General features: G+C 37.9%; 1 protein-coding gene across 1 annotated transcript in view; it reads left to right on the forward strand.

Annotated features, from left to right (window-relative positions):
- HMGA2 (high mobility group AT-hook 2) overlaps positions 1-24,009 on the forward strand; it is a 133,368-nt gene that overhangs the window by 1,171 nt on the left and 108,188 nt on the right. The window contains exons 2-3 of the mRNA XM_019640523.1: positions 2,389-2,475; positions 12,537-12,587. Of these exons, the coding sequence (XP_019496068.1) occupies positions 2,389-2,475; positions 12,537-12,587 (138 nt within the window). The remainder of the gene's footprint in view (positions 1-2,388; positions 2,476-12,536; positions 12,588-24,009) is intronic.

A 24,009-nucleotide genomic window follows, 5' to 3' on the forward strand; every position in this document is an offset into this window, starting at 1 on the left:
CGGAGATTCTTGGGCTCCCGGGTGGAGGCGGGAGGTGGGGTCGGGCGAAGCGCGTCCTCGGACTTTCGCTATTGTGCACAGCCCTGAGTGGCGCGGTGGCTCCCGGTGATTGGAAGCGGCCGGGGTCGGACAATCCAGGGCTCGCCAGACGCTTTCCTAGCCGCTTTGCAATTGCCTCGGGGGAAGGAAGTGCCGAGGGGCAGGAGTGCTCTGCGAGGCAGAGCTGGAGGGGCTGAAGTCCCGGGGGCCGTTGGCTCTGTCTCCCGCCAACCGGGGCTGCTTGCGGGCCCGGGTCTGGCACGCCGCAGCCGCCCCCTTGGCGCCCTCCCCAAGTTCTCGGTTGCCGGAGACTCGCGCCTTCCCGACAAAGACCTCGTGGGCCCGCCAGGTCCTCTTAGGTGTTCCGGGAAAGGGGCTGCAGGAGAGCCTGCGTCCGCACAGGATGGGATTAGCTTGTTTGGCCAAGGGCGCGATGGAGAGTAGTGTCCGGGAGGGTGCACCGTAGCTAGGGCCACTTCCTCGCCAGGCACCCAGTCCCCTTTTTGCCCCTGGATCCTGCGCCTCAGAGCTGCAGACATTAAATGTACTACTCCCGGACCATTGGCTGGGGGTTGGGAGGGGACGATTGAGGGGCGCCCGGGACCCCGCGGAGTGGAGGGTTTTGTCTGCGGATGCAACCAATTAAGCGTGCAGCCGGCGCTTGTAGAGCTGCGCGCAGCGCCCAGGGCGGGGGGTTTTGTTCGCTGCAATTTCCAAGCCTTGGCGGGCAGGGCTGGAGAGGGACATGTCTATTGAGAACATTTAAACTCCGCTTCCCGCGGGCTTTAAAACTTCTCCTTGGCTCCTTAGACTTAAAGCGCTTCCTTCATGGCAAATAGGCGGATTCGAAAACTATCCTCGAGTCCCAAAGCTGCCCGAAAGCAAGGTGGGGAAATCGAACAATGTTCGCTCTCCAGCGCGTTTGTGGAAAAACTTAGAGGGTTGTACCTTTTTGAAATCATCAAAGGAAACAAGCCCATCTAGAGGCCCCTGAGTTTTCCCGCTCTGCCCAAGCGACACTTTATACCGCATTAGGATCCTGTTTTACACCTCCCAGGAAGTCTCTGCCCTTCCCCCCCGCCCTTGTTTCCCACCCGCCACCCAGCTCTCCCTCGTTCTTCTAATTGCCTCCCACCTCCAAAAAATAATCCAGAAGAAATTGCAGCGGGGTCTGAAGGTGACTGGAGGTTTTACCTTTGAGTTAAGTCAGAGTTCACAAAGAAAAGAAAATGTGTCTCCGATGTGTTTGCTCCGGATGTGCCCACCGGCGCTAGTGGTCCCCCAGAAGCTTCCAGGAACCTTCCCCAGATTCTCTAAATGGGATGTGAATTTCCATTGAAGGCTTTCATAAGTTTTAAAGTTAATTATTCTCATTTAATCACCGAGTCTGAATGAAATGTAAATTTGTGATTCACTGGATAAATATTTAGGACCTGGAATATTAATCATCGCATTCTCTTAACCACTTGGGTATTTACTACTTGGCATAGAAGCCATTTAAAGTTTTGCTAAACCTATTGATAGTTTCAATTTCTCTTTCTCAGACACTTCCATTCCTTCTCACTCCCCTCCACCCCCTTTTTTTAGTTTTCTCCAGTTCACTCCGATAGGAGTTTTCTCAGAAGAAAGTTTTGGAGAGATTGTTCATTTTTATCAAAAGGTATTTAAGTTTAGACTAGAGACCATGGCTGCATCTCCAAAAGGAAGTGGAGAATTGAAGCAATTATCTAGATAATTCAAGCAAAACCTCCCACAACAGATTTACCATAATTATTTGGAAATTTTAAGGAGAATGGAGTTATTTTGAGTTGAAGAACTTGGATAATTGCTCCAATATTTCACTCAACGTGTTGATTGAGCCATAATTGACCCACAGTGCAGATATATAGAGATGATTAAAAACCATCTTTTCAATAGAGATGATTGCTGAAATATTTATGATGTTAGCTTCATATTTCTGTTGTTTGAAATGCTAGTATAATGACTAGTAGTATTTGTGTAAAATGCTCACTATTTCTATGGGTTGCCAAATGCATAACCATGCAACTTTTTCACCTTAAAATGTATGACTTTCTTTTCAAACCATGCAACCTTGTGGCCCTTTGTTACCTTTGCAGTATTGAAGTAAAACCTAGTTTTCATATATAAAATACATTTTCCTCTTTGAACTCTTAGACTGAAATATAGTTATTTTCCCTTTCTGTAAACTGTACCATCATCACCATTTATGCTGGACCTGAATGTATTCAGCTCAGTACATGCAGAAAATATAACTATAGAGTTAGGGTCAATTTTTTGCAGCTATTCTTGCCACAACAGCATTTTTTTTCTCTCTCTCTCTACCATTAGGAGCCAACCGGTGAGCCCTCTCCTAAGAGACCAAGAGGAAGACCCAAAGGCAGCAAAAACAAGAGTCCCTCCAAAGCAGCTCAAAAGGTGAGATTTCTCAAGTCAAGCCCTCCCAACTTTCTCAACAACCTCAGGAACATCCCTGTAATTTTCCCATCCTAGATCCTCACCTAAGGATTTGTCCCAACTGGGTAACCCAAGACTCATTTCCTGCCTTTAATGTCAGTAAGATTTCTAAGCAGAGGCTAAGCATAATAAGGCCATGAAGATGCTTCGGTGTTGTTTTAAACGAACAATGACTAAATAATTGGAAACTCAAAACAGGGACGGGGAGGGGGAGGAGGAGGAGTGGAGAATGACCCAAATCAAGATTTGGGCCACTGGTGAAATAGTTAAACACAAATCAAAACTCTAGATTTTGCGGTTTCCTTAAAAAATAATAAAGATTCATTTACTTTGTGCTAATGTGCAAGACTACTGCAAACCCAAATCTCCCTAATAAAGTACTTTGCCACACAGTGATAATTAGAAGTAAATCCAATTATGGGATATTGGGAAACATTTATGAATTTTACAGCTTTAAATGTGATGATAAAGTATACTTGTTTGTTTGCAATAAGCCTGCAATATAATATATTATCTCTCAAAAAGCCTTCCCATCAGGTGATGTAGAAATGTTCTAAATGGGACAATAAGAAGTTTTTTAAAACAAGTATTTGACTCATTTATTATATTTTTTTGAGCAGGATAAAACCTAGTCAAGTATAACTTCCACTGTTTTTCTTTATAAATTTTAAATTGCAGTATAGAATAACTTCATGTTGGTTGTTTTTGAGCTAGCAAAGAGGAAATAGTTCAGGGTCAATGCATGTATAGAAAGGTGAAGGTGACTATAAAATTCACATATTTTAGTTTTATAAATAAATCTGAAAAAAAAATCCTGTATTTTACCTCTAGGTTTGTATATTAGTTAAAAACAAAGGTTTAAAATTCAGAAGTAAATTTTGATCTATCTTTTGGATAGATTTGACTATACTATGTAGAGTATTTGTTAAAAAGGACTACATGCTCATTTTGGGGGGGATTAATGTTTTATGTGGCTTTCTCTGTGATTATGTGCACTAACCTTATTATATGTGATGGTTTTCAGTGTTGTCAACTGCCATAGCAACCAGTGATACATATAAAGTTATTTAGAGTATAAGTATGAGTCCTTGTCTGTTATTTCAAGCCTTGAACAGACTTGAAGAAGCAGATTTCTAATATATTTAAATATAACTGCTTCTCAGAATGAAGATTTGTAACTCAACATTCAATCAGTAAACTTTAAAGTAGCTCTAAATTACCTTGTCATTTAAAAGTGACAATATATAGTCTTATATTCCTGACATGAATACTTTGTTGCATTTTACCTGATGGATTAAATTAACTTAAAAGGGCTAATTTAACCAAAGAGGTTATTTTTACGTTGCATAGTGTGTGATTTACCTAACTTAATTTTACTCTAATGAGATGGGAAAGGAGTATCTTGGTAGGTAGCTAATACCCATTTATAAACTGTGACGTAATTGCTCTGAAAAAATGCATTATTATAACATCTTCCAGGAGGAAAGCTGTAACTCTCATTATAAATAAATTATTTAAAATGTAATACAAAAAAAAGAAATTATTTTTCAGATTTCACTGCATTACATTTCTTTAATGAGTAAAGAGATGCTTCCATCATCTTTCATTTTGAACAGTTTACCACTGACTAACAAAATCTTTATTGACAAGGAAAGGTGAGGCTTGTGCCTATTTTACCACCTAAAGCAAAATATCAAAAAAAGTGGATCTCTTTACAAGGAAGGTTTGATTTATTTTTAGTTACTTTAATAATAAGCATTTACAGTGACCTTTCTAGGCTACTGTAGCTTCTTTCTAATAGTTCTGCGTGTGTATGCATATGTATTACCACCTCTAAAACAGAAGTAGGCTTTCTCTTTCCCAAAGAGGTCTGTCCTTGCAATCTTTCATTCTTCCAGGCAGAATTATATCACACAATTCTGTTATAAAAGTTCCCCTTTCCATAAAAGTGAATAAATATATTTGCCCATAACATGACTGTTACATTTCTTCAGTTTTATAAATTACGCTTCACTTGGAGAAGATAATACTTTGCAAAACAATGAATGACATTGATGAATTGTTCATGGCATGTATAAACTTAAGGTATTTTCACTTTCAAATCAGTACTTATTGAGTTTGCTACCACCCTATATAAACATGATTATCAAACGTATATTTGTTTAACAAGCATATATTGTATTCTAACAAAATGTATGTTTGTTAGGGTTTTAAAAGGCAAGCTTTTTGGGAAAAGTTATATTGTTCATAACATATAGGATAAACATACCCTGCTAGACTGACCAGAGTAGATATGAGAAGTCTTCTATGATTAATAGACTGGGTATTCTCCTGAAAACTCAGACTCATCAAAATGAAAACTATATGACAAAAACTGGTAAGTACATAGGAGAATAGAAATGTAAAATTAGACGAGATACAGTGTACACTGGAACCTTGATGCTGTTGTGTTAGTTTAAACTTGCTTGCTGCTCGGAGTTTCTTTCTTACAAAGTTTATATTTGGTCTCAGTAACTGGCCTTGGGGCATTTGACAACAAAACTGCTTGTTGGAAAATTAGCAATGTGAAACTTGACAATGCATGCAGAATATTGCAAGACCAAGTGCTTGACTACTAAATTAGCAATCATGTTAATTTCAGGCCATATTCAGTATAAAATTGATTTGTGTAATATATAAAACAAACATTTATAAGAACACAATTACTTGTTATTAGAACTTTTGGAAGAGAAGATAATTATTCTCCAATCTGCTTGTATTCCACTATGACAAATTCCCATAGATGATCATTATGTAGCAATTCTAGTCACTTGAGAAGACCAAGCTGAGGGCTTAAAATTGGCCCCTGAACCAGTTTCATATCATTGTCTTAACAAAAGAAACCAGAAGTTAATGTTTTCCTGAATAAATAATTTATGTGTGTGTGTGTGTGTGTGTGTGTGTGTGTTGACCCTTTTATTTATGTTTTAGTTTTAGTATATCTGTGACCAGTGACCTCTTACTTTCCTTTTTGTTTTGTTTTCCTTTCATGATTGTGCCTGATGGAAATACTTTGTATTTTCGCATTTCCCAGGTGGGGAGAGAAGAAAGATATCATCTCCTTTATGTTTGGTTTAGGGTTTTTTGTTGTAGCTTCTTAATCATGAGAGAATACTAGAGGGGTTGTCATGAATTCTCCAGTGTTTAAGGTTACAAGTCAAATTAAGTCTCAAGCCAATGCTCACTTGGGTATTTTAGGAAAAAAAATTTTTTTAGATTGAATTAAATTTTAATAGAAGGATATTACATGCAAAAAAGATCTCATGTGTGAGAAAGTCCTACTTCATCATGTCATAGATTTGCTTGAACTTACTTTTGACTTTAGGTGTAATGACCAGACCTAGAGACGAAAGGGCAGAATGAAAATATCTATGTAAAGGATGTATGTAACTCAAATAATGTGTTCAGGCAAATGCTTAATTCACATCTTCCATTTGCTTGTACAAAGAAGGCCTCATATTAATTGGATACCATCAAGGCAGATTTGTGCTTCTAATTACATTCCTAGAAATGTGGTTAATTTTTCATAAATGATTACTAGCACCAATCATAGATGTTTTAGGATGAGAGAATGTGGGTTTTACTTATCATTATAAATATTAGAGCACAGATAAATATTAGAGCACAGATGCTGAGTGAGGACAATACTTTTTTTCAGAATATAGTAGGCTTAGTTGAAGAGAGTAACCAAAGGCATCATTATAGGTACGTCAGGGAAAGACAGTAGTATTGGAAGTTGTTGTACATTTCCAGCCCATGGTTTCTATGTTACTAGTATGATTTCATTTGTTTCCTTTGTGTTTTAATGGGCAGACAATTGCCACTGAGATCCAGGGCCCTATCTAAGTCTACAAATGAATCCAGGCAAGTAGAGTTAAGTAAAGCCAGGTTGTTGTCTCCATTAGCTTGATATTTTAGGATGACTTACCTAAGCAACTGACTCATTTTTTTCACTTCACTTTGCCTGGGAGGACCAAGCATTGATGCATCAGTAAATTCTGGCAATGTGAGTCATCATAGATGATGGTCCAAATATAGGAGATTCCAGTACATTTGAATTACTTTATGAAGTAACTTTATTTCAAAAGACCCATAGTTCTCATTCCCTGGAAGCTATCATTCTTCCCAACTTTTTCATCAAAAGCTCCTCATTACTTTAACTGACCTACAACTCTGACTTGTTTTTATCTCAAAGTTTCAACAGATCATTTGACTAAAAAGTTAGAACATACCAGATTGATGTTCTATTGCATTTCAGTTCTTGAGAATAGATGGATGCTGAAGGACATTTTATGCCAGTCAAGTCATTCAGACCTATCTTCTCTTGTTAGTTGACTTTCTGCGATTTCCAGAGCTCACCTTGGAACCACATAGCTTGGCACAAGGCTGGAACAATGGATTTCACTCTTGTTAGATTCTGAAGTTTTTATTGGGTTGTTGGAAAAGCCATGACGCATTTTTGCAACGAAAAAACGTAGAAAAAATACATCATGGCTTTTCCAACAACCCAATAGTTAATGAATCTTGGTTCTGCCAACCAGCAGGAAAAGGTGAATGGAGAACTTATTATATTTTAGGCTATTGCTTCATCCTGTATTGTGTTAATACACTGAACAATTTTGAGTGGCTTTTTCTAATTGACTAAGTCATTCTCTTTTCTCCAGGATAACCTAGGGGGCCGTTTACTCAGAGGGTAACCCCCATTAACTCTTGTATCATTACTATTGTGTTTTCTGTTTACAAAAGAGATAGAGGGACAGTTTAAAGGAGGAGAGTCTTAAACGTTAAAAATAGCTTTTCCCGTCATTTTGGCCTTGGCTTTAGTGCTTGTGTAGGTGAAGACAGGGGTGCGTAGATAATGGCATGGGAGTTGACAGGGCTTCCTTGGGTAAAATAAGTGCGAACTCCAATGGATAATAGAATTTACTTATATTTCCTATTGGAAAATAGAGTGATGGCAAACTTGCCTAAAAATGGTGGCACTTAACATTTGGAAACACAGAGAACTGGATTCTCAAAAAGGTAAAATGAGAATTACCCAATGCTTAGTCTGATTGATGAGTCCAGTTGATTTTGATGCGAGTGCACATTGATTCACAGTTTATATTTTTTAAAGAACAACTGAAAGAAATAAAATGTGACTTTTTAAACTTTGGATAGTTGGCTCCATATGGTCTTAGGTCTGCAGGTTTTAGTCTTAAAATATTCATCCATCCATCCATCCATCCATCCATCCATCCATCCACATGTACATAGAGATACGTGAAAACAAAACAAGGTACTATTATGCCCAAATATTTTTCTAGCTCTTTTTTTGGGTTGGGGTGGGGTGCAGATTGATTATGGGTGGGGGAGGTCTGGCTTTCCTGCATTATCACAGTACCTATAAAATATGAGCACATTTAGAATGCAAAAAATTACTAGCTACCTAAATTTGACCCAGAAGTCAGAACTGGATCATTCTCTTGGTTCCCAATCTCAGCTCATCCATATCTTTGTAGGAAACTTGGAATGTCTTACTTTTAACTGCTCCTTTCTTTCTCACCCTAGAAGGTTTTGATTTTTAAAAATTTGCCCATGGCTATTTTATTTTATATTGGAATATCTCCCAGAAGAACAGACCCTTAATTGCCTTGAAATCAGATTGGGTCTCAGTTCCACTGCTTATGAATGTGGGCAGATCGCTTAATCTCCCATTTGTGACACGGGGGGAGCACTAGCTGCCCTACTTAAGTAAGATGATGCTCCGAAGGTCACTGAGAAGGTCAACTCAAAGAATTGGGAGGTATTTTTTTTTAAGGTTGACATTTTAAAATACAAGGGAGAGAAGAAATCACATTTGAGTACTTACTAAATACCGTCACTTTTGTCAGACACTTTACCTATATATTAGCTCCTTGAATGCCCAAATGTCGGCATTTTGGTCTTCATTTCACAACTGAGACGCTGATTCAGAGATGTAAATGGTGACATGTCTAATGTCCAACTCTAGCAAATGGTGGCATCTGGGTTTGAATTCAAACCTCATTCTAAAGCTTAGGATCTTTCCATTACTATGTGCTGTCAAATATTTTGTAAAATATTTGCTACAAGGTAGATGGTTATCTCCAGTAACCTGCAGTGCAGACTGGAAGTGAGGTTTTGAGAAACCTTTGGAGGGCAGCTCTCTACAAGCTTATAGAGGGACGGGAAATGTGTGTCTACTGCAGCTGGTACTCCCAGACTCTGGCCATCAAATAAACCATAGAGCTATGCCTTTGGAGATGATCACATATCCAGAAGGTTTCTTATTTGTTAAGTAAGGGGCTAGATGAAATGCTTTCAAAAGTCCTACTCAGAAGTCCAACCAACCTGTAGAATTCTGATAGCAAGAGGGAAACACGCACATGTGGTATAAACAATAGTGTTTCTTTCTTTCCTTTTTTCATTCAGTAAAGATGTACTAAGCATATCTTGTGCACCAGGCACTAATGAGAAGCACTTCCAAGTTCAGGAGTTATATTTCCTAGATGAATTTACTTTCTTAATGTTTTAGTCCAGAGTACATTTAAGAGCCTGGAATATCAGAACTTCTTAGAGAAAGAAATAATTATGTTTCCCATTTCACATCCTTCCCAACCTTCAAGAACCTCCTTCTAAACATGTAAAATTAAAGATACAGTACTGAATCTAAACTTTAAAGGAAGGCAAAAATATGAATGAAGACAAGCAAGGAAGAAATAATACTTTCCATAAGATATGAGAACTGCAAATATTAGTATAACAGTGCTGGTCACAATCTGAAATTTTAGTTCTTGCAAATGTGGAATTCCCACCCTCTCGCCCTTTCCTCACCCCCACCCCCCAGATAAGCAGGAAATAGTTAATGAGTTTTTTCATCTCAGTTATGCATGAGTTTGTGGTATAGAACCAAATTCCACTCTGGAGAAGGAAAACCAAATATACACCTCCACAGTCTGGCATATGCTAGCATATTAAAACAAGCCTCCTAAATGTTTTGTCTTCTGTTGAAAAATAATATCCTGAAGAGCAATAAACACAGGAAAAAAAGTTAAAGCTTATGTTTTTCAATATGTAAAAAACCAGGATCTGTGCTGGTTTACAAACTAAAATCCTAACTTGTTTTGCAGCTTTTGTGAAGTTTGATCAGAATGATTAAATAATGTGGGTTTTAAAGAACAATGAAAACCTCCCAGATCGATGCCACACAGCACACAGCTAATGTGTTTCTTCTAGATGTGGTCTCAGAAGAGGGTTTCGGCTTACATGCAATACTGACCTGAAGACCAAGGAACAAGTTTGCTTTTAACAAGTCCAAGTGATAATCGTGATATTTTGCCCTTTAGTTAATGGTGCAAATTTTGTTTTTGAATAGGCTTTTTGTAGATGAGATGCTCATTTTAAAGTACTCTTATTTGCAGGGCTTTCTCTCTTTTTGAGAGATTTGCTTTCCCTGACTTGGAAATGCAGCGAAACCCTTTTTGAAAACAACCCTCTCTTCAACAGATTTTAGATACACCCGGATGACATCATGGCTTCTGAAACAGAACAACTGCACAGAGAAAGCCCCGTGTAGCTGGTAGTGCTGTTAGCCTTTACGGTCAATAGCCGCCTTCTCCCATCCCCACCTGTCATCCCGTGCCCATTAGAAAGGATTTCTGTCTTCCATGTTTGTGTAATTCACTACTGGGTAAACTCTACAATCTTCAGTTGCTTCCAAAGACTAAATCAGACTTTGCTTCTGTATAAGGGAATTTTGTGCTTGTATACCTGACTATGGTGCTAGCCAAAGGGTTTCTTCAAAGCTTCATTCTAAAGGTGACAGGTGAGTATAATGGAATATTTTGCATGGACTGAACCTTCTCTGAGATTGGAATAACCTGAAAGAAAACTCCCTTTGAGAGTTCCATCTTGTTGGGAGTGAAAGAACATTTCTTGAGCACCTCATTGACTGTGGGTGCTTCACTCCTTACCAAAGGCGATATCTCCCTTTCACAGAGGAAATCAAATGAGGGTTTTCAGGAACCTGCTGGAAGTCATAAAGCTAAAATGTCAGAGCAGGGATTTGAATCCAAGCTTTCCAAAATGGAGCCGGTATTCCTCTTAAGACACTACCCACGCTCCCTCCCTGAGACCACCCTCAGGAAGAGGGTGCGATTCACTGGGCACTCCTGGCTTTCAGTTAATTTAATTCATGCCCTGATGACTGAAGTTAAGACAGTGCCACTAACTCCTGACAATAAATGATTCCTTTGTGGAGCCATTGAAAACTAGTCAACAGCAATTCAGGCTGCCCAATCTGACGGTTAGGTTTCCTTCTGTTCTGGGAAATTAACTGAATCAGTGACAATTGTAGTTAACTAAAATGTTGCCTCATGGTAGCAAATGTGTGTATACTAAGGAAAGGTGGCACTGTTTAGGAGGGTGGGAGCCCAGTCGCTACAGCCCAACAGAACTGGGTTCAAATCCCAGTTACCAGCTTTATGAAGACCTTGAGTTATTTGCCTCACCTAAGTCTTGGTTGCTCATCTGCAAAATAAGAGAAATAATAACACCTACCTTGTAAGGCTGTTGTAAGGATTAAAATCACACATGTGAATGATTTAGCCCAGTGTCTGGGACATTTTAAATGCTCAATAAATGTGAACTAACAATTATTCAGAGTTTGGATTAATTCATGGGACCTGTTGGATAGTAATGCCAGGCCAGGGAGACTTTATTTGTGAGCAATCTTGTGACCTATTTTGTCTGTCTGTATCTATCTATCTATCTATCTATCTATCTATCTATCTATCTATCTATCTATCTATCTATCTACCATCTACCTGTCATCTATCTCCATCTATTTTTACCAGGCAGATTGAAGAGAGAAAGAGGAGAGCCTCATTTGGAAGTGTAGGCAGTTAGAACAGGTAATTTTAGTATCATTGTATCAAGTACCTATTGGCTGCTACCCCAGATAACAAAAATAAAATGCAAAACAAGTTATCCTGGCTCAAGTTACCTATATTGTGGTGTTTATATAGCGTTGGGATGATTCTCATACACAGAAGAATATGTACTTAAGTTTTCTTTATCCTGAAAAGTATAGACATGTTTTTAATATAAGATGTATGTGATGTGATGTGTATGCGTTTGTGTATTTGGGGATTAGAGTAGAGGTGGTAAACACAGGGAAATTACTTTATAGATAATGTTAAATTTTGATTCAAAAAGGAAAAAACAGTTATACCAGAAAAATCTTTTATGAAGTAAAGCAGTGAAACAGACTCTCAAGGTACTTAGAAATATAGTCACGTCATGTCTGTGTTGAGTGTAGTATTGTTAATAATGTACATTTTTTTATCAATTATTATTTTTATTTTTAGAACCCATAATTTCCATTTCAGGGACAAACATTGATGATTTCTTCCAGATTTTTTTTCTTTCTGCTTTCGGTGAACTGATTGACAGGTGATTGTTTTGGGCAAGGGATAGGAAATTAACTATGTAGAAGTATGCAAATATTTGTTTTTTTAATTAGAATCCTATGTCTTTCTTACATTTAGATTTGCTTTTGACTAGCAATATAGGTAAAAGTTTTGTAAATTGTAAAGCAATATATCAAGATTAGTTCTTGTAACTTTAGTAGTGATGTGGAAAGAAAAATCATTTAAGAAACATTAACTTTCTAAAATATTACCTTATGTAATTGTGTGGGAATGCTTTTTTATTATTATATGGCTAGAAATAAGAGAAAATCACTCCAGGGGAGCCTTAAAGTGAGGGATTGTATAGATACCTCTTTACATCATGCAATGAAAAACAAGAAGAATCTACTCAAAAACGGAGAAGATGAACCTTAAAGGAGAAAGAGATTGTTAAAACAATCTCAATACCACCTCTGCAAACCAGAACGTGCTTACTTGAAGTGTGTTCCTTGGTGCAGCACTTATAAATAACGTCAGGTAGGAAACCATATGACTTCCTTTTTCGTTTTGCAGAAAGCAGAAGCCACTGGAGAAAAACGGCCAAGAGGCCGACCTAGGAAATGGGTGAGTAATAAGATATAATCTCTGTTCTATTTTTCTAATGAAAAATTTGTTTATTGACATGAACATTACCTTTATGTTTATCAATCACATGAATTTTTCACTTGTGCTTTGAGGAATCTTTGAAAGGGTTAAGGCAAGTGAAAGATTATCACCTCGCCTTACCATTAGGCTCCAGGAGTTTACTCAGAACTTCTTTCCTGGGAGTGATTGCTTTTTCTATCTCTTATCAACATGAAAAGACTCTCGACTCTTCCTTCAAGTGGGGGTAACAATGAGATGACTTGTTCAGTGGGTTGCGTAACTAAGGTTTAAAGGGTGTTATGAAACCTTGGAAGTTGATTACAAATGGTGATAAAGTTCAGATGAAATGTGTTTGAGATAACTTTTAAATGTTTTCTTTCTTTCTTTTTTTTGGTTTTTTTCCGTGGCTTTGCTCTGGACATATCTCATTTTCTAGGTGGTTTGTGTTTTCTTTTTTCGCATGGCCTTTTTTAGGAAACCAGGATATAATTTCCAGTTTTTCTTGCTTCCTTTTGTAGTCATTCTTACATTCTGACGTTATCTACAGTAACTTCCATGCTAGTGGGCTTGATCCTATAGACACACAATTTCTGGCCTCTATTTGAAACCAGAAATGCAGTGATCCCTAAAGAGCTTCCCTAATTTTACCTTATTTAGACCTTATGTCCTCTGCTGCTACACTGCCATGTTCTTCTGGTCTGTCTTGCCCACTGGCAGAGGAGAAAAGTCTTAAAAATGAATAAAACCATTTCTCAAGCAAGAGGGAGGCATCGTCTATAGCCATTATCCTCTATGATAGGATCTTTGGCTCTTTATTTCTCTCTTGTCTGGCTTATTCTTCATGCTTCATCTTTTTAAAAAGTTTCTTTGCTGCTATGCTTTATTATATTTTCCTATTAGTTTGCCATTCCTTTCTCCTGTAAAATTTTACATCACTTTCTATTTATACTTGGGTATTACCTGTAATTTAATTTATTCATCTTGTTTTTTTTTTTTTTTCCTCTGTTCAACATGTGTTGGGATTAGATTTCTTAGCACAGGGAAATGGGGATGATCTTGAGATTAAACACATCTCAGTGTTACAGTGTAACCTTAAAGTAGGAGCATTTTATTCAACCTTCTGGTCAGTAAATGAATTTTCTCCAACCTACTCACCAGGTGGTGATCATCTAGACTATGCTTGATTACTTCGAATGCTAGGGAACTCACTACCATTTCAGGCTGTCTTTCCTTCCTAGAAACCCCTGAACATTAGAGAATTAGAACAATAGAAAATTCTTCTATCTGACTCCCTCTAGCTTCTACTCACTGTCCTCAGGCCTCCCTCCTGGGAATATGCAGAATAATTGTTTTCATTTTTACTCATGATAGCCATTCAAATATTTGAAGACAGTTAGTATATACCTTTTGTTCTCTTTTCTGTTTTGGATACCTCCAATTCTTTCAATTTTTTTTTCCATAAAGGAATATTCTGAGTATGTTTGTTTTTTAGTCTCTTGAAACATATCACCTAAAACTAAGTATCATATTCTAGGTTTGAGCTCCACAGCAAATAGGTTTATCACCTCTTTTGTACACATGGTCCCAGTTACCAATGACTGCTTAATCAACCAACCCAAAACTTAATAATGTAAAAAAAAACCCGAAAAAACATTTTATGATGCTCAGGGATTCTTTGGGTCAGGAATATGGACAGAGCACAGCAAAAAGCCTTGTCTCTGCTTCAGGGTGTCTGGGGCCTCAGCTGGGAGGACTCAGGCACCAGGGGTGACTCTAGTGCTGGGGTCTAGAACCTAGAGGCATCGCCACTCACAGGTCTGGTGCTTTTGCAGGATTGGCTTGAAGTCTGGGTGCATCTGGGAGTGACTGGAGCACCCCGACTCATGGCTTTTCCAGCTTGGTGGTCTCAGGGTAGGTAGTCAGACTTCTGACATGCACTCAGGGCTCCTGGAGAGAGTGTTCTGGCAAATGAGGAGGAAGCTGCAAAGTCTTTTTTGACTTAGCCTCAAAAGTTGAAGAGTGTGCTTGCATTATGCTCTGCTGACTAAGTTGGTATTGGCGTACATGTCAAATATAGGTCTGCCATTTTCTAAGCATCAGAACTTTGAGAGGATATCCTATCCCATTGAACTAATCAATATGAAGGACCTGTGTAACCTTTCTAATAGGCAACATAATAGAAAATAGTTAAGTTCTTTGAAGTCATGAGATGAATTTTGCTAAAATGAAATGAAGCAAATTGTAAACAAATACAATGAAAGTTAACCAGCACAACAGCTTCCATCAAGTGCGGCCTTCCCCCCACCCCCCCACCCCCCCCAGCTTTATGGAGATGTAATTGACATATAACACTGTTTAAATTTAAGGACTACAACATGTTGATTTGATATTTATACACAGATTGCAAAATGATTACCATAGTAGCATTCGTCTATACCTCCATCACCTCACAGAATTGCCATTTTTCTGCGGTGAGAACGTTTTAAGATCTCCTCTCTTAGCAGCTTTCAAGTGTATAATACAATATCGATAGCTATAATTACCATGCTAGATCCCCAGAACTCATCCTATAACTGGAGGTTTGTACCTTTTGACCAACATTTCCCTATTTTCCCTACCCCCCAGCCCCTGGCAACCACCATTCTGCTCTGCTTCTAGAAGTTCAGCTTTGGTAGATTCCATGTATAAGTGATACCATACAGCCTTTCTCTGTCTGACTTATTTCACTTAAGCATACTGTCTTTAAGGTCCATCCATGTAAATGGCAAGATTTCCTTCTTTCTCATGGCTGAGTAATATTCCATTGTATATATATACCACATCTGCTTTAGGCATTCATCCATAGATGGACACTTAGGTTGTTGCCATATCTTGCCTCTTAATTGATCTGTCTACCTTCCATCTCTTCTACCTTGGGGTATCCTATGATGTTTTCCCGTTGACTTCCATAGGTTAGAGTCATGTCACTGCTCTTCTTAGAAACTTTCTGTGATTCCCAGCCAGCCACTGAATTAATGACAACCTGCCTTAGCACTTGGAGATTCCTACAGTTTACACCCAACTATCTTTGTGGCTTTATTTCCCACCAGTCATCCTCACACAGCTGATGTTTCAGCCAGGCTGAAATAAAACATGGATTAATGAAAGGATCTATATGTTTCTTTTTCCTCAATGGTTCTTGCTCATTTGGGGGAGATCTGGATTCCAGGCAACTGATCTTTATGCTGGATAAGAAGCCCGTGTAAGGCACTGATCACAGAAACCCTTGCCTTTCTGAGAATAATTGGGCCGTCCTCATTGACTCTCTCATTTTTACTGGCTGTCAGAATGGAACATATTAGGTAGTGAATTGTTACAAGACCCCGATTTGTTCCCCAAAGAAGAGTTGTTCTACTTAGAAGAGGAAATAAAAGGAAATTGTATATTATTTCTAGACAGCATGTTTCCTCTTTGCGTGTATATATTCTGTGGGGCAGCAGATGCAGCCAGTCACAGCGAGGCATCCAGTTCAATGGCATTCTTTACTGGAATGCTTGTACTAAAGCAGTAAGTTATTGCATTTTCCATAGGAAATGGGTTTGTACTTTATAGTAAGTTCAATTCTTTCCAAAAGTGTCATTCACGGATTTCCTTGTATTAGAGATATATTTTTCAACTGACTGGATTTACTAGGTACATGGCCTGAAAGCCAGATGGCTCCCCTTTTATTCTTCTGGGTTCTTTTGTTTTGCTTCAAAGTTCTTTTGCTTTTAAAAAGATGTCTTGTAAATCTTATAGTGTCATGTAACAGGCCTGGAAAAACATATCTACAGCATGACCCTCTCATCTGATGTGACTGGGATTTGTAGTTGGTAGGTTATTGAAAGGTTGATTAACCAAAAGTAGGAAGATGTTGGAGAGAAACTTGTGCTGGCCTTGCTTCTGCAGGGGATGAGGGATGGTTGGTCAGGTGAGGACATTAGGTAGATTTTGGTTAATAAACAGTAGAAGTACTATTTATTCCCCTTTGTCTTTTCCGCCCCAAGTTTGAATTAGATTTCAGATCTATTATTTTGATGAGTTAGTCTGGATTTCACCTTTTTTTTTCTTTTTTTATTTGATATGGAAGAAGCGAGAGGTAAAGGAAAGAGAGAAAAGTGGGACCTAATTTTTCTCCTGGTATTGTAGTGGGGAGCTCTGGATTCAGATAGCCTAGGTTCAATATCTAGCCCATCACTTGGCTTGAAATCTTGAGCAAATCACATGACCTTTTAAAGGTCTAGTTTCCTCATCTTTAAAAAGGTGGTAGGAGCAATACATTTCTCATAGAGTTGTTGTGAGAATTAAATAAGATACTGCATGCAGGAGGCTTAATAAAAGGCACGGCACATGGTAAGTGCTCAATAAATGTTAGAGTTTAGGATTAACTTCACTGTACACTTTCGTGTAGATATCACTGACAGCCTAACCCTTAATTACTTATAGCTCCCAGTAGTTACACATGGAATGAGGTGACAGTTATGCATCAAACTAACCAAGTACCCGTGGAGGTATCATTATGTCTTCAATACATCTATACTGAATACCATCAAGTGTAAGAATTGCTTATCAATAATACTAAAGTACAGTATATTGGAAATCTATTTTCAGTTAAGGGGAACATTTTGAATTGTGGCTTATAAACCTGCTAATTGTAGAAGTTCAGTGTCATGTGTTGTTTATCAATTTGAAAATAATATTTCTATCTCGATATGCATGTGAGAGGTGTATGGGTCTCTCAGAACCCGTGTAGAATTCTGTTAGTCCGCCCTTCTGCTAATTGAAATGAGGGATTTAATATTTTCATGTCTCCATTTTTGCCTAAGAAAGGAGCTCATCACATAACTGATTTAGTGATGCAAAATATTTGGAAAAAGTTGTAGAGAGTGGAGCTAAGGCTCAAGAATACAATGAAATAAAAAAAGATGTGAAGCTCACGTATGAAATGCCCCATCCAGATGTTGCTTAGTGAAGCAACTAGTGCTTCTGGAAGAAAAGAAGCAAGGACAAAATAACAAAGAATAAATCAATAGGAAAAAGATGTTTTGGGGTGTTTTGTTTTAAGAATATCTTTATGAGAAAGGAAATTAACAACAAAAGGGAAATACTCTCCAATGCGAATTAATGGTTTTCAAAGGAAAAAAAAATCATTCTGGAGATACTGAGATTGACCTAGAAATTGACCCAAGGACCAGATGCTGAAGCTTAACTTCAATTGGTCACTCGAAACGTACTAACAAACCCCAGCTGTTCTCTCGGGTTGCTGATTCTCTTTATTTGGTAATGGGGTGTGTGCAGTAGTATGTCAATTTAAAAATATGCATTCCATTCTGTCTCTTTCAGGGGACAGTTGTCTTTCTTTTCTTAAAGAGCTTGTGACACACAGGAAAGTGATGTCATTTCATTTGTTAGTCAAACATGTGCATGTGAGGATTCTAGATAAGCAACAAGGGCTTTTTGTTTTTTCCAAGTTTGTAGAAATCTAGAAACGTAAGTGATGATTTGAGGGTCAAGTAGTGGGAACTAAATCAGAATAAAACCTATGACAGCTATACTGTTTGAAACTCTTTGGATTCCTTCTAATGTATTGAGGAACCTGGAAATCTAACGTTGAAGTTAAAACCTTAGGTCTTCGTTTCCATTACTTTTTCCTGCCAGATGTTTGTTACTTAAAAAAAAATAATAATAATACAAAACGTTTAGCCATTTATAATTTAACACTTGCTTTGTTTAAACTGAAATATAACTTCAGTATTTAGAAAGAAATATCCACTAATGCATATTGTCGATAATTGTAACTTTTTACTGGAGTCAGAGGGAGAGAAATGACTTTAACATCAAAAACTGTCTGCTAACGGAGTGTGTGAAGGCAGAACCATTTTCCCTTAGAAACTTGTAGCAATAATATGTTTTAAGAAAATAGGAAATGGTCCCTCTGAAGCACGTGTTGATATATGCTCAGTAAATAAAATAGAAATTTTTTCTGATGCATATAATATGTTCAAAATTGGTAAGCAATATTTTCTGAAATTATTTTTTCACAATATTTTGTTATAAAATGGAATACTTGTAGAACAGAACTCTATGGGGAAAAGTGACAAGTTTATTTTGTTTTTGAATAGCATGCTGCAAAATTCACTAACATGGTTATTTAAAATTTCAAGATTAAATGCAAAACAAAACACTAATAAATCATACTCAGGAGGCAACAATTGGGTTTTATCATATTTTGACTCAAGATTAATCTTTTCTGTTTGTTTAAATATTGAAGTGCTGTTCTTAATTATTCTGTTAAATGGAATCTTGATAAAAGAGATTGATAACCTGCCCTACTTGGTCATCCAGTTCAGTTTGGCATGTCCAATTTCTGCCAGACCCTGATCATTCAGAATTATAAAGACATTGATCTTGGGGTCTGCAGCTTAAGTGACCCTGCCACAGTACTGCAATAGCCATATGGTATTATTAAGCTATAATCAAGGAAGAAAGTGTTTTTTTCCAGCTTGTTGGTTGAGTGGCAAATTAGACAGGAGATGGTTCAGATAAATGTCCTGTTTCTCTACAAAAAATAAACAGATTGACAGAATTCTGGCCAAGAGAGTTATCTCTGTTTCACTCTAATTAGATGACAGGTATTATGGAATTCAATGGCCATTTTATATGACAATGAATGTGTTTAAAGGCTTTATACTACCATATACATATTTATCTATGCTCTCTCATATCTGAGTATTTATGGGTGGCAGTAAATATTTCTAAACTATTTGATACCCTCATGTCATATATAAATAACTAGGCAACATAGGTAAAACCATTATTCCATATTTAAGAGAACATTTTTGTTCTGTTTTTAAGGGTAGAGTCTGCTTTACTTTTAAGATTTTTTTTAAGTCAAAGAATTTTTTATAAACTCATCAATATTTGACACAAATATATAACTATTTTTGGCAAAATTTCGATCCCATGGGCTACCATCTCTACTCCGGACGGAAATAAGGACCTCTGCATTTTGAGGAGCTGAGTACCTTTGGCAGCCCATTTAATTAACCCATGCTTTTCCTCCTGTTTAAGTGTTCTATCTGTAACTAATGGATATCAAGCATTTAGGGTTGTAAAACACAAAAACCTTTATTGCTACAATGAACTCTACTATCCAGGGACTGATAAGTGAGTTTGTAGACATCCAGCCTCGTGTTCCCTTCTTTGCTTTGTTTTTCCTGCTGCTTCCCCTACCCTCACCTGCCTTTTGGCCATTTCATTGTTCATTAGTCCCTCCACCAGATGGGGGCAGGGTCAGGAACAGGGGGTCAACTCTGGTAAAAGGCTTGGTGGAAAAGGGGCTGGAGTAATGGCCGACATAAGGTTTTCAGATCACCTGTCAATTTGATATATCCAGGCTCCCCCAAACCCTGTCTTCAGGGGTAATTGAATGCAGCCATGACACTGAAATTTGTTTTTCGTTTATTATTTATTCATTCTTATAATAAGTGTAATTTTAGAAGTAGGAAAAGATTTTTTTTTTTTAGGATGCTGTAGGAAGCAAAATCTCTTTTTTATGTTACCTCAGTATTGATGAGGGGCTGCAGAATAGGTGTGGTTTAGTAAGGTTTTGCCCCTGGTTCAAATCCAGAAGGATTGGGCCAAGTTTGCTCTTATATTAACCTCAGGTTGTGGAATGATAATTCTTTAAATTCAGACAAAGGAAGATTGCCTCATGATGCTGACAGAGTCCTATTTGGGTGTGGAAAGATCATATAACTAACTCTAGCTGTATGATCAAGGGAAGCCCATGTTTTATCACTTTGTGCTGTGGTTTCATTGCGTTAACCCAGAAAATGCACTTTGAATGTCTCTTTGAACATAGTATGGTGCAGAAGGCTCAACATGTAAGATGGACAACACAGATATAGAAGCAACGGCTTGATGAACGCGTTTTTGTTCACTTGTTTGTTTGCTTGTCTCTTGATTGACTGGCCCGTGTAAACCCTAGGGCTCTAATTGCAAGACCATTTGATTTTGTGACTTTCCATTTGTCCTAATGTTTTGCTAAAGTCTTCTGACAGTATTATGGATCAAGCCCTGTGGCAGGGCATGGGGATATGGAGGCCAACAAGATAAGTGGGGGCTGCCTTTGGGGTGCTTACAGTCTGAGGATCCAAAAAAGGAAATCTGATGGCCAGCCCACTAGATTACTACTCTGTGCCTTGGATGTTGTGAGTCTAAATTAAATTCCAGTTTTCAAGTGTTTTTGGACTCTTTAGAATTTAACAGTCCTACAGAAGTGATGATGTGGCTCTCCAAATTCTAGTAGCACTCTGTATCCTTATTTGAATTTAACTATATATAATCTATGAACTTGTTGTACTAGTGTGCCTGAGGTTACACTCTCTCATCACCACAGCAAATATCCAGGCAAATATCAAATGTATACCAATTTGATTTATCGAAACAGTGAGACAAACTTGATCTGGTCAAGATAAGCTTAAAAAAGATAGGTCAGATACAGGCTAAAAAAAGAGAAGACGACAAAGAATCAGAAAGACCAGGATAATTCTGTAGAGCCACCACTTCAACATCATATGTTAATCTTATTTTTTTCTCTTTGTTCGTGCTGAATATAATTTATGTTTGTCAAATCACTTTAAAATCACTAGATGTCAAAGCAACTAATTATATACTTTAATATTTCTGAATAGTGCTACCTTTGTATTGAAAAGGAGCTCTTCAAGGGTAAAAAGCATACCATATTTATCTTTTCACCTTCAGCACCTATAGAATATAGGAGGGAATTCAGCAAAGTGATTAAGGGCTCAGACAGCCTGGATTTAGTTAGCTTATCCAGGCAAGTTGCTCATTGTCACCAGCTCCAGTCTCCCTGTGTATAAAACAAAGGGTAATAATAGTTCTCATTTTATAGGATTATTTCATAAGACAAGCCATCAAAAAACTTTATTCAACCTGCAGCAAACACTCCATAGATCATTGTGGTTGGTGTTAGTATAGTTCCCGGCTCATAGCAGGATTTAATAAATATTTGGCGAACAGAATGACAGTGTTTCTGTAGTATGTATAAACCATGGCCTTTGAATTTTTGTTTTCTAGTAGTGAATGTGGATTTGAAGTGCATTCTTTGGCTTTTTTTTTTTTTTTTAAATCTGATGACTTGTATTTTCAAGGAAGCTATGCAAGGGTTAAAAGTACAACCTGTGGGCATCAAAGCAGTGTTTGTAATAATTTTGAATTCCAGCTTAGGCCTTTCCACTTAAGCAGTAAGCTGTGAGCCACTGTCACCCAGGCCCAGTACCCGCTCTGAATGCCTTGCCCTATATTCATGTTTCCATTCCCTCACTCCTGGAAATAGCACGCTGCTTTCCAAAATAGACGCTGGGGCTGTACCTTAAAAGAATTTTTGTCACCACTTTGGATCATCAGAAAAACCGAAGAGAGCTATGGGGGCTCCAAATAATTTTCTAAAGTGGTTTCTAATTTTTTTTTTCTCCAAAAAGTCATTTGAATTGCCTGTCTTTCATTTCTTTTACTGCTAAGTTTTGTACACACATGAAAATACAGAAAGAAGGAAAGTCAGTTAATAACTCTATTGTTTCTTTGACTTCTTTCAAGGGTATTTGAAGCCCTTCAAGTGACACAAAAAAGCAATGGGGGGTAGACAAGTAGAAATTCATTCAGGGGAAAATCTAATACCCTAGGTTTACGTCACTACAGGAATAAGGACTTCACAGTCAGAATAACATAGGTAGCAATGTCGACTAACTTAGAAGTTTAAATATTAACATTACCAATAAAGGAAGTGCAGATCTGCCAAGTTTCCAGACAATCCAAATATTTTCAGTCTTGAGGGAGCACCCTGTTACAGGAAGCCCCAAAGCCCTGGGAGGTGAGAGAATTGCTCTCGGTGGAGGACCAGGGAACCATAAGCTGATAGCTGATAATGTTCTATAAAGTACTGTTTGTTTGGCAGTCTTTTATCATTTCCTGTTCAAAATGATGCTGATGTCCGAGAAGACATGCATCACCCAGTCTGTGTCAAAATGTGATCCTGGAGTATAATTTCCTTATTACCGAATCTCAGTCCTTATATTTTCTTTCTTACTGTTATTCTCTGAGAAGGCCCAGTTTTAATGTTTTCTAAACCCCCCAGGGGAAATCGACAAAGCATTTGCAGGACTGGGCCCACTCTCAGTTGATAGATCTGGGGTAGAGTTGAGATGTACAAACATGACGATCTCTGGGGTCCCCTCTTCTCTCGAGAGACTGACTTCAGCAGGTAGTCCTGCTTGTGACATTGGCATGCTCCTCTTGAGTGTCATGGAAAGAATGAAATGGCTCTGTACGGTCATGCCGTCCATCCTATCACATTTTCATTGTCCTGAGCTCTTATTAAACTTTACATTTCTCTTGGGAGCGAAAACAAAGTTTGATTTTGACATCCTTCATTCCTTGTTATCTTTGGACCATTTATTTCCTATCTGCATAGGATGACAATGACCTTGTTCCCTTCCTTAATTCTCGTCCCCCTGATTCCTTTCAGAACAGTGGCATAGAGTTTGATGATGTTCTGTGTGGAGGGGCCTTTTAGAAAGCGCTCACTTCCAGGCTATCAAACCAAAGCATGGTGGGTCATGCGTTTTTATTTAGTAATGCTCTCATTCCACTGATAGCATACTTTTGTTGTGGACATTAACATTTATCAGTGAATTAGCCAGCCTTATGATTTGGGGCATTGCTGGGCGTACTGTTTAGACAACTGATGAACTACACAAAATCATTTAAAATCCATGATTGTATCCACAATAAAATGATGACTTTTTCTAATCCGTAGTCTTAAATGCTTTGCTGTGAAATTTCTAATCTCCATGGAGATCAGTGGGGACCCTTTTCAATAGTTAGTGCCTATAGGAACAAAACCACTCTAGTATCTTGCATTGTCGAAACCTCTTATGGGATCCTTAGTATTCACAGGGGACTAATTCATGCCATACTCACTTGTACCACATAGTTTCCTGCTGTGGTAAAGCAAATGGATTAATGTACGTTATGGGGTTAATAGGATGCTCAGTGTACAAAGATAGTATAGTGAGCGTGAGAGGGCTTGGCCATACATGGTCACAGTAGGAAGAATTCCCTTGTGACTGAAATTTTTTTTTTGCTAAAAAAAAAGACAAAACAAAACAGTTTTCTAGCCAGGATCATTATAATGTGGTATGTATTCAGATTTACTAATTACTATTAATTTAAGTAATATGTTACAATAAAATATAGATGTCCCCCCAGTTTGAGAAGCTGACATTTACTATCCATAGGCAAATACAAAAAATTTGTGTCAAAATTCAGATATCTTATTGTATGGTTTTATCTTCTTATG

This window comes from Hipposideros armiger, unplaced genomic scaffold (assembly GCF_001890085.2).
Source record: "Hipposideros armiger isolate ML-2016 unplaced genomic scaffold, ASM189008v1 scaffold_51, whole genome shotgun sequence".
Taxonomy (NCBI): Eukaryota; Metazoa; Chordata; class Mammalia; order Chiroptera; family Hipposideridae; genus Hipposideros; species Hipposideros armiger.